At 49.2% G+C, this 20154-nt stretch overlaps 1 protein-coding gene and 1 long non-coding RNA gene across 5 annotated transcripts in view; both read right to left on the bottom strand.

Annotated features, from left to right (window-relative positions):
* The window catches only part of LOC144282166 (uncharacterized), a 60257-nt gene extending 52071 nt beyond the window's left edge, over positions 1 to 8186 (bottom strand). The window contains exon 1 of one of the 2 annotated variants that reach the window (XR_013350497.1): positions 7742 to 8186. This is a non-coding gene — a long non-coding RNA (uncharacterized LOC144282166). The other variant, XR_013350496.1, reaches the window with a different exon arrangement.
* Positions 8187 to 10852: 2666 nt separating this feature from the next.
* RNASE10 (ribonuclease A family member 10 (inactive)) lies at positions 10853 to 19725 on the bottom strand. Of its 3 annotated transcripts, none has more exons than XM_077845445.1 (3): positions 19577 to 19717; positions 14360 to 14463; positions 10853 to 13103 (listed from the first exon to the last, which is right to left on the bottom strand). In XM_077845445.1, exon 3 carries the CDS (start codon positions 13096 to 13098, stop codon positions 12454 to 12456), a length of 645 nt encoding a protein of 214 aa, XP_077701571.1. In that variant the 5' UTR covers positions 13099 to 13103; positions 14360 to 14463; positions 19577 to 19717; the 3' UTR covers positions 10853 to 12453. The 3 variants fall into 3 exon arrangements, with proteins under 3 accessions (XP_077701571.1, XP_077701569.1, XP_077701570.1); XM_077845443.1 differs by lacking the exon at positions 19577 to 19717 and adding an exon at positions 15597 to 15738; XM_077845444.1 differs by lacking the exon at positions 14360 to 14463 and having other exon boundaries at positions 19577 to 19725.
* Between the last annotated feature and the right edge of the window lie 429 nt (positions 19726 to 20154).

Here is a 20154-nt window from a genome sequence, read left to right as displayed (position 1 = left end):
ACAGCGCAGACCGGGAGCACAGGGCGCCGGGACACAGCCCAGGATCTGGCCTCCCCCCGGGACAGGCAGAGGCCTGGAGGGCCCAGGACAGCAAGGATGCTCCTGGCCCGAGATGAGCAGGTCAGTGGCCCCGCCCCGGAGCCTCCAGGCCCTGCAGGCGGAGAGCTCCGGAGTTACTGCGGGGGCTGAATCCAGGGCTCCAGAGCTGGCCCGGCCACTGGGGTTGTTCCTCCTGGAGCCTCACGGGGTAAACAACCCCCACTGAACAGGCCCCTTCCCCAGAAGACCAGCTAGAGGGACAAATTCCAGGGGAAGTCAAGGGACTTAAAGTATACAGAATCAGAAGATACTCCCCCGTGTTTCTTGTTTTTGTTTTTTTGTTTGTTTTGTTTTTTTGTCCTTTTTTTTTTTTTTTTTTTTTTGCTTTTTGATTTGTTTCCTTCCCCCACCCTTTTTTCCTTTCTTTCTTTTTCTTTCTCTTTTTCTTCTATTTTTTTCTATTTTTCTTCATTTTTCTTTTTTCTTTTTCTCCTTTCTTTCCTTCTTTCTCTCCTCTCTTTTTCTCCTTTACCCAATACAACTTGCTTTTGGCCACTCTGCACTGAGCAAACTGACTAGAAGGAAAACCTCACCTCAAAAGAAAGAATCAGAAACAGTCCTCTCTCCCAGACAGTTACAAAATCTGAATTACAATTCAATGTCAGAAAGCCAATTCAGAAGCACTATTATACAGCTACTGGTGGCTCTAGAAAAAAGCATAAAGGACTCAAGAGACTTCATGACTGCAGAATTTAGATCCAATCAGGCAGAAATTAAAAATCAATTGAAAGAGATGCAATCCAAACTAGAAGTCCTAAAGATGAGGGTTAACGAGGTGGAAGAACAAGTGAGTGACATAGAAGACAAGTTGATGGCAAAGAGGGAAACTGAGGAAAAAAGAGACAGACAATTAAAAGACCATGAAGACAGATTAAGGGAAATAAACGACAGCCTGAGGAAGAAAAACCTACGTTTAATTGGGGTTCCTGAGGGCGCCAAAAGGGACAGAGGGCCAGAATATGTATTTGAACAAATCCTAGCTGAAAACTTTCCTAATCTGGGAAGGGAAACAGGCATTCAGATCCAGGAAATATAGAGATCCCCCCCCCCCCGCTAAAATCAATAAAAACCGTTCAACACCTCAATATTTAATAGTTAAGCTCGCAAATTCCAAAGATAAAGAGAAGATCCTTAAAGCAGCAAGAGACAAGAAATCCCTGACTTTTATGGCGAGGAGTATTATGGTAACAGCAGACCTCTCCACAGAGACCTGGCAGGCCAGAAAGGGCTGGCAGGACATATTCAGGGTCCTAAATGAGAAGAACATGCAACCAAGAATACTTTATCCAGCAAGGCTCTTATTCAGAATGGAAGGAGAGATAAAGAGCTTCCAAGACAGGCAGGAACTGAAAGAATATGTGACCTCCAAACCAGCTCTGCAAGAAATTTTAAGGGGGACTCTTAAAATTCCCCTTTAAGAAGAAGTTCAGTGGAACAATCCACAAAAACAAGGACTGAATAGATATCATAGTGATACTAAACGCATATCTCTCAATAGTAACTCTGAACGTGAACGGGCTTAATGACCCCATCAAAAGGCGCAGGATTTCAGATTGGATAAAAAAGCAGGACCCCCCCCCAAAAAAAAGCAGGACCCATCTATTTGCTGTCTACAAGAGACTCATTTTATTTTTTTTTTTTTTATTTATTTTTTTTTTTAAGAGACTCATTTTAGACAGAAGGACACCGACAGCCTGAAAATAAAAGGTTGGAGAACCATTTACCATTCGAATGGTCCTCAAAAGAAAGCAGGGGTAGTCATCCTTATATCAGATACACTAAAATTTACCCCGAAGACTGTAGTGAGAGATGAAGAGGGACACTATCTCATACTTAAAGGATCTATCCAACAAGAGGACTTAACAGTTCTCAATATATATGCCCCGAATGTGGGAGCTGACAAATATATCAATCAATTAATAACCAAAGTCAAGACATACTTAGATAATAAAACACTTATACTTGGTGACTTCAATGTAGCTCTTTCTATACTCGATAGGTCTTCTAAGCACAAATGATACACTGGACCACATGGATTTCACAGATATCTACAGAACTTTACATCCAAACTCAACTGAATACACATTCTTCTCAAGTGCACATGGAACTTTCTCCAGAATAGACCATATACTGGGTCACAAATCGGGTCTGAACCGATACCAAAAGATTGGGAACATCCCCTGCATATTCTCAGATCATAATGCCTTGAAATTAGAACTAAATCACAACAAGAAATTTGGAAGGACCTCAAACACGTGGAGGTTAAGGACCATCCTGCTAAAAGATGAAAGGGTCAACCAGGAAATTAAGGAAGAATTAAAAAGATTCATGGAAACTAATGAGAATGAAGATACAACCGTTCAAAATCTTTGGGATGCAGCAAAAGCAGACCTGAGGGGGAAATACATCGCAATACAAGCATCCATTCAAAAACTGGAAAGAAAAAAAAAAAAAAAAACTGGAAAGAACTCAAATACAAAAGCTAACCTTACACATAAAGGAGCTAGAGAAAAAACAGCAAATAGACCCTGCACCCAGCAGAAGAAGAGAGTTAATAAAGATTTGAGCAGAACTCAACCAAATCAAGACCAGAAGAACTGTGGAACAGATCAACAGAACCAGGAGTTGGTTCTTTGAAAGGATTAATAAGATAGATAAACCATCAGCCAGCCTTATTGAAAGAAGAGAGAGAAGACTCAAATTAATAAAATCATGAATGAGAAAGGAGAGATCACTACCAACACCAAGGAAATACAAGATTTTAAAAACATATTATGAACAGCTATACGCCAATAAATTAGGCAATCTAGAAGAAATGGACGCATTCCTGGAAAGCCACAAACTACCAAAACTGGAACAGGAAGAAATAGAAAACCTGAACAGGCCAATAACCAGGGAGGAAATTGAAGCAGTCATCAAAAACCTCCCAAGACACAAGAGTCCAGGGCCAGATGGCTTCCCAGGGGAATTCTATCAAACATTTAAAGAAGAAACCATACCTATTCTCCTAAAGCTGTTTGGAAAGATAGAAAGAGATGGAGTACTTCCAAATTCATTCTATGTGGCCATCATCACCTTAATTCCAAAACCAGACAAAGACCCCACCAAAAAGGAGAATTACAGACCAATATCTCTGATGAACATGGATGCAAAAATTCTCAACAAGATACTAGCCACTAGCCAATAGGATCCAACAATACATTAAGAAAATTATTCACCATGACCAAGTAGGATTTATCCCTGGGACACAAGGCTGGTTCAACACTCGTAAAACAATCAATGTGATTCATCATATCAGCAAGAGAAAAACCAAGAACCATATGATCCTCTCATTAGATGCAGAGAAAGCATTTGACAAAATACAGCATCCATTCCTGATCAAAACTCTTCAGAGTGTAGGGATAGAGGGAACATTCCTCAACATCTTAAAAGCCATCTACGAAAAGCCCACAGCAAATATCATTCTCAATGGGGAAGCACTGGGAGCCTTTCCCCTAAGATCAGGAACAAGACAGGGATGTCCACTCTCACCACTGCTATTCAACATAGTACTGGAAGTCCTAGCCTCAGCAATCAGACAACAAAAAGACATTAAAGGCATTCAAATTGGCAAAGAAGAAGTCAAACTCTCCCTCTTCGCCGATGACATGATACTCTACATAGAAAACCCAAAAGCCTCCACCCCAAGATTGCTAGAACTCATACAGCAATTTGGCAGCGTGGCAGGATACAAAATCAATGCCCAGAAATCAATGGCATTTCTATACACTAACAATGAGACTGAAAAAAGATAAATTAAGGAGTCAATCCCATTTACAATTGCACCCAAAAGCATAAGATACCTAGGAATAAACCTAACCAAAGAGGTAAAGGATCTATACCCTAAAAACTATAGAACACTTCTGAAAGAAATTGAGGAAGACACAAAGAGATGGAAAAATATTCCATGCTCGTGGATTGGCAGAATTAATATTGTGAAAATGTCCATGTTACCCAGCGCAATTTACACGTTTAATGCAATCCCTATCAAAATACCATGGACTTTCTTCAGAGAGTTAGAACAAATTATTTTAAGATTTGTGTGGAATCAGAAAAGACCCCGAATAGCCAGGGGCATTTTAAAAAAGAAAACCGTAGCTGGGGGCATCACAATGCCAGATTTCAGGTTGTACTACAAAGCTGTGGTCATCAAGACAGTGTGGTACTGGGACAAAAACAGACACATAGATCAATGGAACAGAATAGAGAACCCAGAAGTGGACCCTCAACTTTATGGTCAACTAATATTCGATAAAGGAGGAAAGACTATCCATTGGAAGAAAGACAGTCTCTTCAATAAATGGTGCTGGGAAAATTGGACATCCACATGCAGAAGAATGAAACTAGACCACTCTCTTGCACCGGACACAAAGATAAACTCAAAATGGATGAAAGATCTAAATGTGAGACAAGATTCCATCAAAATCCTAGAGAAGAACACAGGCAACACCCTTTTTGAACTCAGCCACAGTAACTTCTTGCAAGATACATCCATGAAGGGATCCCTGGGTGGTGCATCGGTTTAGCACCTGCCTTTGGCCCAGGGCGCTATCCTGGAGACCCGGGATCAAATCCCAGGTCAGGCTCCCTGCATGGAGCCTGCTTTTCCCTCTGCCTGTGTCTCTGCCTCTCTCTCTCTCTCTCTCTCTCTGCGATGACTATCATAAATAAATAAATAAATAATTTTAAAAATTAAAAAAATAAAAAGATATATCCACGAAGGCAAAAGAAACAAAAGCAAAAATGAACTATTGGGACTTCATCAAGCAAAGAAGCTTTCGCACAGCAAAGGATACAGTCAACAAAACTAAAAGACAACCTACAGAATGGGAGAAGATATTTGCAAATTACGTATCAGATAAAGGGCTAGTTTCCAAGATCTATAAAGAACTTCTTAAACTCAACACCAAAGAAACAAACAATCCAATCATGAAATGGGCAAAAGACATGAACAGAAATCTCACAGAGGAAGACATAGACATGGCCAACATGATAAATGCTCTGCATCACTTGCCATCAGGGAAATACAAATCAAAACCACAGTGACATCCCACCTCACACCAGTGAGAATGGGGAAAATTAACAAGGCAGGAAACCACAAATGTTGGAGAGGATGCGGAGAAAAGGGAACCCTCTTACACTGTTGGTGGGACTGTGAACTCGTGCAGCCACTCTGGAAAACTGTGTGGAGGTTCCTCAAAGAGTTCAAAATAGACCTGCCCTACGACCCAGCAATTGCACTGTTGGGGATTTACCCCAAAGATACAGATGCAATGAAACGCTGGGACACCTGCACCCCGATGTTTCTAGCAGCAATGGCCACAATAGCCAAACTGTGGAAGGAGCCTCAGTGTCCATCGAAAGATGAATGGATAAAGAAGATGTGGTTTATGTATACAATGGAATATTCCTCAGCCATTAGAAACGACAAATACCCACCATTTGCTTCCACATGGATGGAACTGGAGGGTATAATGCTGAGTGAAGTAAGTCAATCGGAGGAGGACAAACATTATATGTTCTCATTCATTTGGGGAATATAAATAATAGTGAAAGGGGGGGATCCCTGGGTGGCACAGCGGTTTAGCGCCTGCCTTTGGCCCAGGGCGCGATCCTGGAGACCCGGGATCGAATCCCAGGTCGGGCTCCCGGTGCATGGAGCCTGCTTCTCCCTCTCCCTGTGTCTCTGCCTCTCTCTCTCTCTCTCTGTGACTATCATAAATAAATAAAAATTTTTTAAAAAATTAAAAAAAATAAATAAATGGGAAGTCTTTAAAAAAAAATAGTGAAAGGGAATATAAGGGAAGGGAGAAGAAATGTGTGGGAAATATCAGAAAGGGAGACAGAACATAAAGACTCCTAACTCTGGGAAACGAACTAGGGGTGGTGGAAGGGGAGGAGGGCGGGGTGGGGGTGGGGGTGAATGGGTGACAGGCACTGTTGGGGGCACTTGACAGGATGAGCACTGGGTGTTATTCTATATGTTGGTAAATTGAACACCAATAAAAAATAAATTTATTTAAAAAAAAAAAAAGCACAACCCGACATCTGGCAACCTCAGCCCCCACCCACTGCCCTTGGATGAGCCCTGGACGCCCCTCCAGGAAGCTTCCAGCTATATTAATGCTAATATAAGGTCTCCAGTCTCCTGAGGGTCTTCTTTAGCATATGAAAGTCCTTTTGTGTTTTGGGGTAGTTGTTTTTTATGAAGTTCCTTTTGGACACCTCCCCTTTTCCTTACCCCAACTCCCAACTATATAATCAGCCATTCCTCACAACCTCAGTGCAGCTGCTCTTTGGCCCAAGGGTCCTGTCCCTGTGCTTTAATAAAATCACCTTTTCTAGGTGCTCGTGGGTGGTGGATCAGTGGGTGAAGCGTCTGCCTCAGGGTCAAGTCAGGATCTCAGAGTTCTGGCATTGAGCCCCCAGCCCCCCTCCCACATTGAGCCCCTTGCTCAGCAGGGGATCTGTTTCTCCCTCTCCCTCTGCCTCCTCCCCCCTGCTCATGCTCTGTCTCTCTCTCAAATAAATAAATAAAATATATTTTTTAAATCACCTTTTTTTACACCAAAGGCATCTCAAGAATTCTCTCTTGGCTGTTGGCTCTGGACCTCACCCACATCCCAAAACTAAATCACACAAAAAATCTAGGATTCTTGATGTGTTTTTTGGAATGTTAGTAGGGTTTGAAGCTGACGGGCAAGGATTCTTGAGACCTCTTCAGTGCAAAAAGTGATTTTATTGAACCATGGGGACAGGCCCCGGAAGCAGAAAGAGCTGCTGCCCTGGGATTGTTAGGACTGGCCCATTACAGGCTTGGGAGTTGGAGGAAAGGAATGGAAGTTCCAAAAGGATCCTCATATTCTAAAGAAGACTCACAGGATAGGGACGCCCGGGTGGCTTAGCGGTTGAGCATCTGCCGTCAGCCCAGGGAGTGACCCCGGGGTCCTGGGATCGAGTTCTGGGATCAAGTCCCTGCAAGGAGCCTGCTTCTCCCTCTGCCTGTGTCTGCCGCTCTCTCTCTGTGTCTCTCATGCATAAATAAATAAAATCTTAAAAAAAAAAAAAAAGCAAAGCATGTAATGCAACAGCTGTTCAGCTTCCAACTCTAAATAGACACCGTAAAACAAAACAAAACTGCTCAGTATTTAAGTTTCTGCAGTACATTTTCCAGTAGAAATGCTCTGTAATCAGCTAGTAATAAATGGGAACAGGGCCTTAGAGCAGAAGTCCTATTACTCCCCCCCCCCTTCTCTTATAATTAGAAGGTGGAGGTATTAGAGGATGCAAAAGTCCAAGGAAGAAGAATTAAAAAGAAAGCTGTCTTTTGTGGACGAGAAAGGAAGACGGCGTTTTACAAATGTTCAAAAAAATCCCAAGGCGAGCCACACAATCCGTTCACTATGCTCCTACCAGAAAGAATAAAGATACCGGCTTCTTACCATACAACACCGTACTTTGGGAATCACACGCAGGCTCGGCAGAAGCTACGCAGACCTAAGAGGCGGAGCAGGCCCAGATCCAAGCTCCTGCCCTTGGAAACAGGAAGCTCGTGTGGAATTCCCACGAACTCGCCCCCCACCCCAGGCGGTGCTTGCTCTACCTCCTCCACCGCTTCCTGGGATTCTTCTCCTTTCCTCCAGCTCCCAGTTGCTCCACGCGGGACAACAATTTAGCAATTCTTTCATCTGACTCGTGAACACGTGAACAGGTCCCCCTCTGCTGCCCTCAGGCCTGACTCCTTCGCAGCAGTCTCCGCTCCTCCTGTGCTCCTCCCCGGGGGTCTGCAGGGAAAGGCAGGGCCGACCCACGGCATCAAGGGCAAAGGAAAAAATCCAGTTCTTTGGATGCAATTTTGTGATCTGCTCTATAGCCAGGCTGTGACTCCTGGACATTCTCCAAGATCCGTTCTAGCCCCAGAGGGGACGTCGTGGGGCAGCAACAGAGAGGCGGACTGTCGCCTACTCTGTCATCGCCGAACTTGACTTGTTGGCAAGAGAATCTCCGTCCCAGGGGGACCCCATCAGCTGGCCCAGCATCGTGGGAACCCCGTGGCCTGATCCCCTACTGATGTAGGAAAGATGTTAGAGTTCAGAGCCGACGGTAAGAAAGAAATCCTGAGACGCCTTCAGTACAAAGAGGTGGTTTTATTACAGCAGGGGGACAGGGCTCCTGGGCAGATGGCTCGTTAGACACTTTCCACATGGGAGGGGTTGGGGATAAGGTAAGCCTCCCAGGTATTAGGGCAACAAGGTCTCCAGGACCCGGAGGGAGCTGGTGGTTGTTGGCCTGTGCCCCTACCTGCCACATCGAGTCACTGCTTCACCGCAAGGAGGGTGGGCAAGGGGCCCCGGGGCAGGGTAAGAAGAGCAGTCCTGTTTACGTAAGGAATGGCCATCCTTCACCTTTATCAAGACCAGCCCCAGGGAGGACACCATCACCCGCCCATCAGAGGCAAGCGCAGACCTTGATCCGAAGGGCCCCAGAAGTGCCCCAGTTCGCGGGGGTAACCGCCCCGCCCTTCCGTGGTGTGCAGCATGACCCCTGGGGGCCTGCGTAGGGGGCTCGCAGGGGAAGGAAGGGACTGTGGGCAGGGAAGGAACGGGGCTCCAACTAGGCCCGGAGGGGATTTCATGCATGCAGACGCTGGGACAGAACAAAAAAGATCAGGAACCAAAGATCAGACTACTCTCCAGCCGCCTGGGGAACCAGCCCCCTGTCCCAACGGCTGGGGTCAACATGTTTTCCCAACAGTTACACCATCACCATAGAAAATAGAAAATAACCACACAAAAGAATGATCGGACCTCAAAGGAGTTCACTATAAATTCCAACCAGATCTAGGGTCACAGATGTCACAAGAAACAAAGACTCCCACGCAGAGTACGAGTGTCACGTCAAGCTCCACCCTGCTGACCTAACGGGAAAGTCGTAACAAAAGGCCAGGGGTGAGAACCCTCGTGGGCGACCTGGTCGGGAGCCCTCGGACCCCTGAGAGCCTTCTCTGTATCCTCGCTGAGCAAACTCTACCGCATTGCCCACCCCATTTGTCTGCGAGGTTCAGTCTCCAACTCGGGGAGACAAGAACGCCGGCCCCCTGCTTCGCTGCTCCTTGGCCCCGTCGAGGGCCATAGGCCAGAAGGAGCCGAGCAGGACAACGTGATGGGGCCAGAGCCTCCCACGCGTGCTCTCAACCCACAGAGTCAGTCGCAACCTCTGGTGACCTACAGCCCTAAATTCATCCCGCGTCTAGGACGTGTTTCACCCCACATTCACACGTGAGCACCGTTCTGGCACCCCACATTCATGTGATCCCACAAAAGAAACATCACGGTAGCCAGAGAGAGGGACCCACTTACCACCCCACTGTGCTGGAACCAGGCCTTGGCTTCAGGACGCTGGGGTGACTGCGCACGTGCCAGTCTCAGAACTCCCAGGGGGCGGCTGGTGGGCTCCGCATAGGGGAGCAGCGCCTGGAGCGGGAGAAATGGGTCTGCAGCCCACACGGGGCCCGGTTCAAGCCCAGGGCACGTGCCTTAGAGGGCTCTGTTGGCCCCGGTCACTACCAGACCCAAGAGGAGGACTTCCTATGTGAAAGGCCCTCCAAAGAGGAGGGGTAGGCCCAGGGCGGGGGCCCCGTTTGCTCAGTTCTAAGGACTGCACTAGCCCCACGTGTGTAGACATCGGGGCCATCCAGGGATGAACCTTGGGAAGATTAACAGGACCCCACATATTAGCCAATGTCCCCGAAATTGCGACCTGTGTTGAAGTTACATCTTGTATTCTAGTAACTGCTTCCAGAAGGATCCTGTCAAATGGTGTCGGTGTCGGTGCTCTCCCTGGGGGCGACCCGGCCACGTGACCACCAAGTGCAACGTTGGGGGATCGAGCCCCATCAAGGACAGTCAAGCCCGCCCCGGCCCCATCAGCACACCAGAGCTCCTCCACTAACAGCGGAGCTTGTGACGGCTGCATAGAACAGACTCCCCAGCTCTGCTTAGCCCAGCGCCTCCGGACCTTTGAAACACCAGTCCCCGCCGCCCCCCCCCACCCGCCCCCGCCCGGCCTGGGCTCCCCCTGATGGCCAGGTCCCGACTCAGGCAAATCAAAGGATATTTCACTGGGATGGCGTATATTGCCTTTTTAAAAAACATTTAATTAACTAATTTATTTAGGAGAGAGTGAGCAAGAGCACAGAGGGAGGGGAAGAGAGAGAGGCAAGCTCAGCACTGAGCACTGAGCAGGGAGCCCAGCTCGGGGCTCAACCCCAGCACCCCGTGACCTGAGCCAAAGGCAGACTCTCACCCGGCTGAGCCCCAGGGCAACCCATGCTGTATCTTTGCAGCTGGGACTTATATCTGTTGCATTTTTGAAGTTCCCGAGGAGATTCTAAGGAACAGCCAGGGTTGAGAAGCACTTGTACAAAGTGTCCTGAAGACAAGATTTTAGTACCTTGCAGATAATAAAGGAGTTATTTCTTTGCCCGGGTCCCTCCCTCCCAGCCCCCGTTGTTCTGTGCAGGGTCACCCAGCAGGCAGGGCAAGACAGCCGGCAACACAGGGGCCAGAAGGGAGGGAATGTCAGGGAGATCAAGGAGATTGATTTTGATTTTTAAAAAAATACATATTTTTTGTGTTCTCAAAAGGATTAGTCATTCAGGTAAAAATCCAAATTTTGTTGAACTTCCAGATTAATGTACTAGGATTTCATTGGGTTTTTATTTAATTTTTTAAAAGATTTTATTTATTTATTCATGAGAGACACAGAGAGAGGCAGAGACACAGGCAGAGGGAGAAGTAGGCCCCACGCAGGGAGCCCGACCTGGGACTCGATCCCGGGACCTGGGGTCATGTCCTGGGCTGAAAGCAGCCGTTCAGCCACTGAGCCCCCCGGGCGTCCCTAACTACACTATTTCTTGATAGAAACTGATTCAGAGGAACAGGCCGAGGGCAGCCACCTCTATTCTCTATGTAGACACCATAGTCTTCCCACCCCGTGAATGGATCCAATCCCTTCTCCACTGAAATTATTCTTTCATCAACGTTCTTCTGCAGAGCAAAGGGGGGCAGAGGTGACACAGAGAATAAGGCTCCCCTGACCCCACCCATTGTACATCCTCGAGCACCTAAAGGGAGCACGAGTCTGTTTTCTGGACATAGTTTGGAAATAGGGCTCCCTCCCCGCCCCCCATCCCTCTCATGACCTGCCCTCCTTCCAACTCCCTGTGCCGGACTTTTTAAACCATAAGACCAACATCTTCTTACCTGCCATAGTGTAAATTATCAGTGTTGGCTGAATGAACTTTTTTTTATTTCTGTGTTTATTTATTGGAGAAAGAACATGCTTTTTGGCAGAGTGGCAGAGGGAGAGGGAGAAGCGACTGCCCGCTGAGGGCAGAGCTGGGTGCAGGGACTCTGTCCCACCACCAGGAGATCTTACCCGAGACTCTGATGTTTAACCTGCTGAGTGAATTTCTAAAGGGATTTGGAGAAAGAATAGGGAGAGCCCCAAAAGCAGAGGAAAAGGAAAACAGAGGGAAGCAAAGGGCAGCAGGGAGGAAGCAAAAGAAAGAAAGTGATGGAGAAAGAATCGAGACAAAGAGGCAGGTAGTAAAAAATGGGAGGGCAGAGAAAAGGCCTGAAAGGGTTAAAAAAAAAAAAAAAAAGCACTGCTCCTGCCGGGACACACGCTCTATCTCCATCCGCACCAGCCTGCACCTTCCCAGCAGACCCCTAGGACTAATCCTCTGTTTGGGGGACTCCAGACGGGAACCCTGATCCAGGGCTTCACCAGGGCAGCACAGCTCCAGGCGCTCACCTGTATAGCTGCACCACCAGCCGCTCAGAGGTGCCCAGGAAAGCCTGGGAGACCAGGTGAGTGTTCCAGAAGCTCGCAAACTTCAGGGAAGGATCATGAACCCACAGGGGAGGCCACGTCAGCCCCTGCAGTCCACACCCAAGGGCGGAGAGACTGATGCCCCGGGTCCCCACAGACGTGAGAGCAGCTCTTCACTGCTGTCCCTGCAGGGTAGGGGCGACGGAGGGCCTGAGCCACTGCGGCCCCTGACCCCGGGCGGCCACCTCTAACCCCAGGAATTAAACACAAGTTCGGTGAAACTCTGGGCACAGAAGGACTGTGTTTTCTGGGGAGAATGATATGGAATAGGCCAGCCTCTGTCTACAGGGCCGGTCTGCAGAGCACCAAGGGGGATGCCGCATGAGAAAGCAGTGGGAGGGGGTGAAAGAAGAGTAGGGGGAGAAGAAGGAGAAGAAGGAGAAGGAGGAGGAGGAGGAGGAGGAGGAGGAGAAAAGGCTTTCATTGTCCAGACACTACCTGGACCTTCATGTCATTGCAGGATATGATAATATACTTTTCAAAAATGAAAGTGACGTAATGGCAGTGAGGAGTGACCTGGCCCGGTTTGGACAACCTACAGAAGGTCAAGTCAAAAGGACGGGAGCTTCTGTGGCATTTGCCTCCCTTGAGCTGACAGGCCACGACGGGACTGTTGCAGACGGCCTGGACGGTGTCAAGGTCCTCATGGATGAACGTGTACTGGCTTATGCACGTGCGGTTGTGACCCTTCACCTTGGGCGCCATCAGGGTGTTGCATTCCCTGGCCAGCAGGTCAGACCGAAGGTAGGCTTTGTTGCTGGGAAGGAGAGGCTCCCCTCCCACCTTGTTTCCCGCCACTTCGTCTTCACCGAGGATGGGGTCTTCGGGCCAGCCGGGGGGCAGCACGCCTTTGCTGCTAAGCACCAAGTTCTCCGTAGTCCGGCTGCCCTCTCCTTTAGTGGCCTCGGCCGTGTCCTCCGAGTCACTAGACCAAAGCTCCATCAGGGACTGATCGCTGTCCTCCAGGACGGCTGCAGCCATCCGAAGCCCCAAGCCCAGGCCCATTCCCAGACCCAGCAGGAGCAGCAGCATCATAAAGAGGATCTGCACCACAGTCAGCTTCATTTTTCCTGGAGGGGAGAAGGGAAACAGGCCTGGCTTGGACATGAAACGTGGCTTCCAGACTCCTTTAACCCTGACACCTTAGTCTTTGGAGTCTCCCCGCCCTCCCTGCCCTCAAGGCAGAGGATTTTTCTCATTCTTGTCCCATTTCTCTGGTCCCTCCCCCACGACATTTCTGTTGCTGGTTAATAACACGTGATCTTGCAGACCAGGAAGGTGCCGGGAGAAGCAGTTCTGAAATTGGTTCACATATGGGGAATCAGTGGGGAAGGTTGACATCAAGTGACTCCTAAACAGGAATTAGTTCCAAATAACCCAGGAAGATGGGTGAGAAGACAAGCAAGTGCAGTGCCATACTTTCCTTGAGAGAAATCCCTATAGAAAGCCTTGTTTTCGGTAAAGGACTAGACTTGCCATAGGAGACCGTCTCTCGATTTTTATCCCAAATTCATTTCTGCTCATTCAAGTATCTATTAGTCTCCTTGCTACGCATCCTTCCCCTCAAAAGATAAAAAGGAATATGGGGCCCTTGGGGGGCTCAGCAGTTGAGCATCTGCCTTGGGATCAGGTGATCTCGGGGTCCTGGGATCGAGTCCTGCATTGGGCTCCCTGCACAGAGCCTGCGTCTCCCTCTGCCTGTGTCTCTGCCTCTCTGTCTCTCTATGTCTATCATAAATTTAAAAAAAATAAATCTTTAAAAATAAATAAATAGGGGATCCCTGGGTGGCGCAGCGGTTTAGCGCCTGCCTTTGGCCCAGGGCGAGATCCTGGAGACCCGGGATCGAATCCCACGTCAGGCTCCCGGTGCATGGAGCCTGCTTCTCCCTCTGCCTGTGTCTCTGCCTCTCTCTCTCTCTCTCTCTCTCTCTCTCTGTGACTATCATAAATAAATAAATAAATAAATAAATAAATAAATAAATAAATAAATAAATACAAGAATATCTTCATTCTTAAAAAAAAGAACCCTGAAATACTAAGAAACAACAGGGGCGTGCTGTATGCAGCCTCACCTCACACGGTTCAAAATACAGATTCTATGTATGTATATACATGTGTTTACAGAGAAAGAAAATGTTTTTTTTTTTAATGCAGAGGAAAGTTTCTTTCATTATGTATCTGGATAGAGGGCATTCAGAAATTCTTTGTACTATTGTTGTAACTTTCCTATAAAGTTGAAAATATTTCAATTTTTCAAAAAATTTCTCTAAGGAAAAAGAACTTCCCCCAATTGTTCCTTGGGGCACCCAACACTACTGGGACTTACCTCCTCCACACCTAAGTAGCTTCAAAGACGTCTGTGTCCTCCTGTTCCCCAAGCTCTTCCCTCCCAGGGTTTCCTTCTTTCTCAAAAGTGCCCTGGATGCTGGTCTGTAGAAAAATGGTTAGCTCCTGCTGCCCCGTGCGCGCTTAAACCCAGACTTAATTCCTAAGCCCATCCTCCCTCCAGTCCTCCCACCAGCACTGAATAACCATTCACTCAGTTCTCTCTTCTCCCACAAACACTTTGAAGTAAAGCTATTTGGACATTGAGACAGACCTGTCCAGGGCAGGAAATGTGTCCAGCCTGGGAACCTGCAGACAGTTTTATAAGTGTCCCATCCTGACTGACACCACTGTCCCGAGCTTTTTTTTTTTTTTTTTTTTAAGATTTTATGTATTTATTCATAGAGACACACACAGAGAGAAAGGCAGAGACACAGGCAGAGGAAGAAGCAGGCTCCATGCAGGGAGCCCGACGTGGGACTCAATTCCAGGACTCCAGGATCACACCCTGGGCCAAAGGCGGCGCTAAACCACTCTGCCCGCGGGGCTGCCCTGCTTTTTACATTTTAGAATCGGATCGTGACTTAATTGGAACGTTGGAGTATCTGAGTCAATCATAGATATGCACATACTTAACCTACGAAGCCTAGCCCTGCCCTCCACTCCCTTCTCCCTCTTTCCAACCCAACCAATGACCACATTCTCATCAGAACACCCAGATTTTTGGGTGGCCCAGCGGTTTAGCGCCGCCATCAGCCCAGGGCATGATCCTGGAGCCCCATGATCGAGCCCCATGATTGAGGCCCGTGATTGGGCCCCACGTCGGGCTCCCTGCATGGAGCCTGCTTCTCCCTCTGCCTGGGTCTCTGCCTCTCTCTGCATCTCTCATGAATAAGTAAATAAAATCTTTAAAAAAAAAAAAAAGAACACCCAGATTTTTGCAAACCTGATAACTGAGCTCTAGGTAAGTCCACATCCAAAGCAGCACCATCACTTTTAATCCCTGTGGTCCGGGGGAGTCAAACCAGGAGGTCCCACCGGTGATTGCCTTCCCTTCTTTAGGAGGATGTTTGCTTAGTCATTCGGGCGGGCCGAGCTGCCTGAGCTGCCGATGGAGGTCAGGAGCTCCTCTGTGACGGCAGAGTCCATGCGGCTGACCGCTGCAGTGCCCTGGCGGACGGTCTACAGTAACTGTAATAAGGACAGCTAACCAACCTGGAGCACTTACTGTCTTTTACCTTCTATTTGCTGGTCCCATCCCTCTTTGGGGTCCCTTCTGCTGAGGTCTCGGGACAGCAGGAGGAAGACGTAAAGGCTCCTCTGCTGAACCCACTAGCTGTTGAGAGTCAGCAGGGGCAGCGTATTCAACCATACTCATAGTCTTCTTCTCAGTAAGTGGGTGTTTGGGGCACTACCAGGGACTGTTTGAAATTTATACTTGATTGAAGGGAGAAAAGACCTACGTCTGTGGTCTAAGTATGACCTTTAGACGGGCAGGGTTTGGGTTTCATTTTTCCCCTTTTCTAGGCCACAGTTTTCTCATCTTCTAAAGGTTTTTTTGTTTGTTTGTTTGTTTGTTTGTTTGTTTGTTTGTTTGTTTGTTTTAGGGGCTCCTGGTGGCTCATTCAGCTAAGCATCTGCCTTTGCCTCAGGTCACGATCCCAGGGGTCCTGGGATGGAGCTCTGCATCAGGCTATCTGTTCAGGTGAGAGTCGGCTTCTTCTCCCTCTGCCTGCTTGTGCGCTCTCTCTCTCTCTCTCTGTCAAATGCATAAGTAAAATCTTTAAAAAATGTCATAAATCGCCACCCCTCAATGTGGGGCTCAAACTCACAACCCTGAGATCAAGTCGGTCACACGCTCTACCAACTGAGCCAGCCCGTGCCCAGGTTTTCTAAATTTGAGTAATAGTATCTCTATCCACAGGGATGTTGTGAATATTATACAAGACACTGCATGTAAAAGGATGAGTATATTAGCTATTGTTTTTCTTGTTATCACCAGCAACAACCAATACATGCTCATTACCTGGTCAATACATTTTCCCATCGGAAATAATACCTACTGGGGCATGCGGGGGGCTCACTCGGGTTAAGCATCTGCCTTCAGCTCAGGTCATGATCTCGGGGTCCTGGGATCCAGCCCACATCAGGCCTCTCGCTCAGCGGGGAGCCTGCTGCTCCCTCTCCCTCTGCTCATGCTCTCTCTGTCTCTCTCTCTCTCCCAAATAAATAAATAAAATCTTTAAAAAATAAACAAATAAAAATAAATAAATAAATAAAATCTTTTTTAGAAAAAGAAATTTAAGGGGGAATCCCTGGGTGGTTCAGCAGTTTAGCACCTGCCTTCGGCCCAGGGCGTGACCCTGAGTCCTGGGATCGAGGCCCGCATAGGGCTCCCTGCATGGAGCCTGCTTCTCCCTCTGCCTGGGTCTCTGCCTCTCTCTGTGTGTCTCTCATGAATAAATAAATAAAATCTTTTTTAAAAAAAAGAAAAATTAAAAAGAAACTTAGAAAAAGAAAAAGAAAAAGAAATGATACAAACTAGGGCTGCAGCTACCAACATTGCTCACTGCTTCTCCCAGAAGTCAAACAACATCTAGAATCTCAGAGAAGGAATTAAGGCCCATATAGACCAACGCTTCATCTTACAAATAAAGAAAGTGCCCGGAAGAGGTTAGCGTCTCAGGTGCCAGAGATCAGTAGTGGCAGTTCTGCCGTTGGATCTCCCGGCTTCTAATGAAGCAGAACTTAGGAGAGATCAATGACTGGACAAAGGCAACAAAGGGCCGTGATGGTCAAGGGAGGAGAAGCGAATGGGATGAGTTGCTCCCCCAGCTTACGCCCTGGGAAGTTTCTAGACCAGGAGGCACAGAGAGGAGGACCCCCTGAGCTGAGGAAATAGAATGGAGGGTCCAAGGTTGGGTCAGCTCAGGTGCAGAACCCAGGGGGACAGCACTGCAGGGACCTGCAGTGGGGGCATCGCCATGCATCCAGCAGAATGCCCACAACGTCTGGGGTCATGTGCTCTACCCACCGAGCCAACCAGTGGCCCCCAAAAGGAACCCTTCATGGTAATGAAGCAGCTCTGTACCCTGACTGCAGTGGCGGTTGCACAAGTCCGCACGTATAAGACGGCACAGACCTGCACACGGGCCTATGCCAACGCCGCGCATACAGCATGCCAGCACGAGGTACTGGGCTACAGGAGGCCCGGGAGGGTCCCCGAGTCCTCCATGTGTTCTTAGCAGTGGCCTGTGACCAGTGATTTTTGCAAAATAAAAACTAGTTGTAAGTCTCAGGGCTCATGACAGACGTTGTACACAGCAGTGCGGATGCACGCACAGGACCCCCCTCTAGAAGGAGGCTCGCGTCTGGGGGCATCGGCGTCTGGGCAGGTAAACAAGGTGGGAGACTGAACGAGCACAGGGCTCAGGACAAGGGGGTTTCTACTTTGTTGTGTTTGCTTTTCAGAAAAGAAAACAACAGCTTGTTTATCGATAATAAGAACTAAGCAGAGGGCGCGGGGGCCTCAGTGGGTTAAGCGTGTGCCTTGGGCTCCGGTCAGGACCCCGGGCCCGGTCCCGGCTTCTCCCTCTCCCTGTCCCTGACCTGCTCCCCTACTGTGCGCGCTCTCTCTCTCTCTCTCTGTCAAATAAATAAACCATCTTTTAAAAATAATAAAGGCTAAGTGGAGAAGAAAACCAATGATGAAGGAGTGAAGGATGGGAATTGTGGGAGCAATGACGTCTGAGGGCTCGGACTCTGAAGACGAGCCCCTGGAACACACGTTGGGCCCGTGCAAGTCACCCCTCGGGGCAGGAAAGGGACGGCCGCCCCCCAGGACAAGAGGCAGGGGAACGAGAGAAGGGAGGAGGGACGGCCCGGAACACGGAACTGGATGCTCAGGCTCCTCGCATCCCACGGTCCCCACGGTCCCCAGGGTCCCCAGGGTCCCCAGGGCCTGTTGGGGCCGTGCCCCCAGCCCAGGTCATTGGAGGCTCCAGGACCCCGAGGGCCACCCTAGGGTCACCCCGGGCTGTCAGTTCGTCTGAGGTGTTGTGCCCAAGATTGCGAATCTGAGAAACCACCAAGAAGCCGACACCAATGCAAACACACGTGGGTTTATTTACAAGCTCCAGCTTGGGTCCAAGTGCACCCAACACAGCAGAGCAGGGACTTGGACCCTGAGCTAAGAGGCGCAGCAGCTTTATAGGGGCCGTGGCCAATGGGATTGTAACACACATAGAAAGTTGTCCAGTCATGTTGGTCCGCATGCAGGTGGCCAATTGAATCACGATTCACCCTATAGTGACCATTTGAGCTGGCCTATCACTCTGGTAGGAACTGGCGCGCAGTTTTGGCAGGCACGAGGCGGGGTTACATTGTTCTGAGCCGAATCCGGTAAGGGTGTCCCCAGCGGCTTGACTAGGGTGGGCAGCGCCTTAAGCAATAAGCAGGTCATGTGGGGGTCATACAGGAGGTGGCGGGTGCAGCACAATATGGAGTTAGTCCTGCTCTGCGTGTCCAGGGGTAGGGGATTTTTGTTAAATTTCCTGGGTCCCACAGAGGCAGTATGGGCCGGGCCGTGGGGGTGGCCACCCTTCCCCGCGTGGCCGCGACGTGGGGCCTGTGTCCCCGCAACAGCCCCGGGGTTCAGTTCTGCCCGAGGCTGGCCCTGCCGGGTCGGGAGCGGCAAGCGGCACCGCCAAGCTGACCCTGCAAGGAGGCGGCTCGGAGTCCCCCTGGTCCCGGGAGGCTTGAAGTGCCCGGGGGCCCCACAGACGGGGCCGCGCTAGAACCTGCTCTCTCCTGGACAAGGGCCCATGGCCTTGAGGGCTCCCGGCTCCACCTGCTGCTCCCCCGGCCCAGCGGCCCAGCCCCGGAGCTGCCCCAGCGGCGGCCTTTCCACGGCGCTGGAGGACTCGGGTCACCCCCGAGCCCATGACACCTTTAGGACCATCCATCCAAGATGCAGTCCCAGTGACTACTGAGAACCTTCACCAGTAACAGTCATAAATAAATCCACGGGCTCCTCAGGGGCTGGGGGGGCCGAGGGCTGCCTTCGGGCCAGGGCGTGACCCCAGGGTCCCAGGATCAAGTCCTGCCTGGGGGCCTGCTTCTCCCTCTGCCTGGGTCTCTGCCCCTCTCGGTGTGTGTCTCGTGAATACATAAAATCTTTTTAAAAATGAGTAAAATGGGTTCACGTAAACCCACTCACCATCCATAGAACTCGACCCCTCAGACCTCGGCCAGGTCCTTACTGCCAGTCTTGCCCTCTCACTGCTGCAGTCCCCCCGCCTTGGGCTTGTCTTGTGCAGGCCCTGCTCCCAGCTGGTAGGCGACCCTCTGGGCACTCATGGCGCTGTCCTGTTCTTTCTGACTCAATGATTTTGGCACTTTCCGTGATGTCGGAGGAGTTTTGCTAATGACATATGATCAGTTCACAGACCACAACCACCCCCGCCCTGGTACAACAGGAACTCCCAGAACCAACAAAGTCTACAGAATGAGCTCCCCCAAATCACGTCTAACATCCCACTCCTCTGCTAGGAAAGATGCCCACTCACGAACATTCTGCATTGCCTTTTCTTTTTCTTTTCTTTTTTTTTAAGATTTTATTTACTTATTTATGAGACTCAGAGAGAGAGGCAGAGACACAGGCAGAGGGAGAAGCAGGCTCCTTGCAGGGACTCGATTCCAGGACCCCGGGGTCACACCCTGAGCCGAAGGCACGTGCTAAACCGCGGAGCCACCCAGGCTGCCCTGGGTTGCCTTTTCTATGAAAATGACGTTAAT

Source organism: Canis aureus, chromosome 13 (assembly GCF_053574225.1).
Source record: "Canis aureus isolate CA01 chromosome 13, VMU_Caureus_v.1.0, whole genome shotgun sequence".
Taxonomy (NCBI): domain Eukaryota; kingdom Metazoa; phylum Chordata; class Mammalia; order Carnivora; family Canidae; genus Canis; species Canis aureus.
The sequence above is the reverse complement of the archived record's forward strand: the minus strand, read 5'-3'. Positions and strand labels throughout refer to the sequence as shown.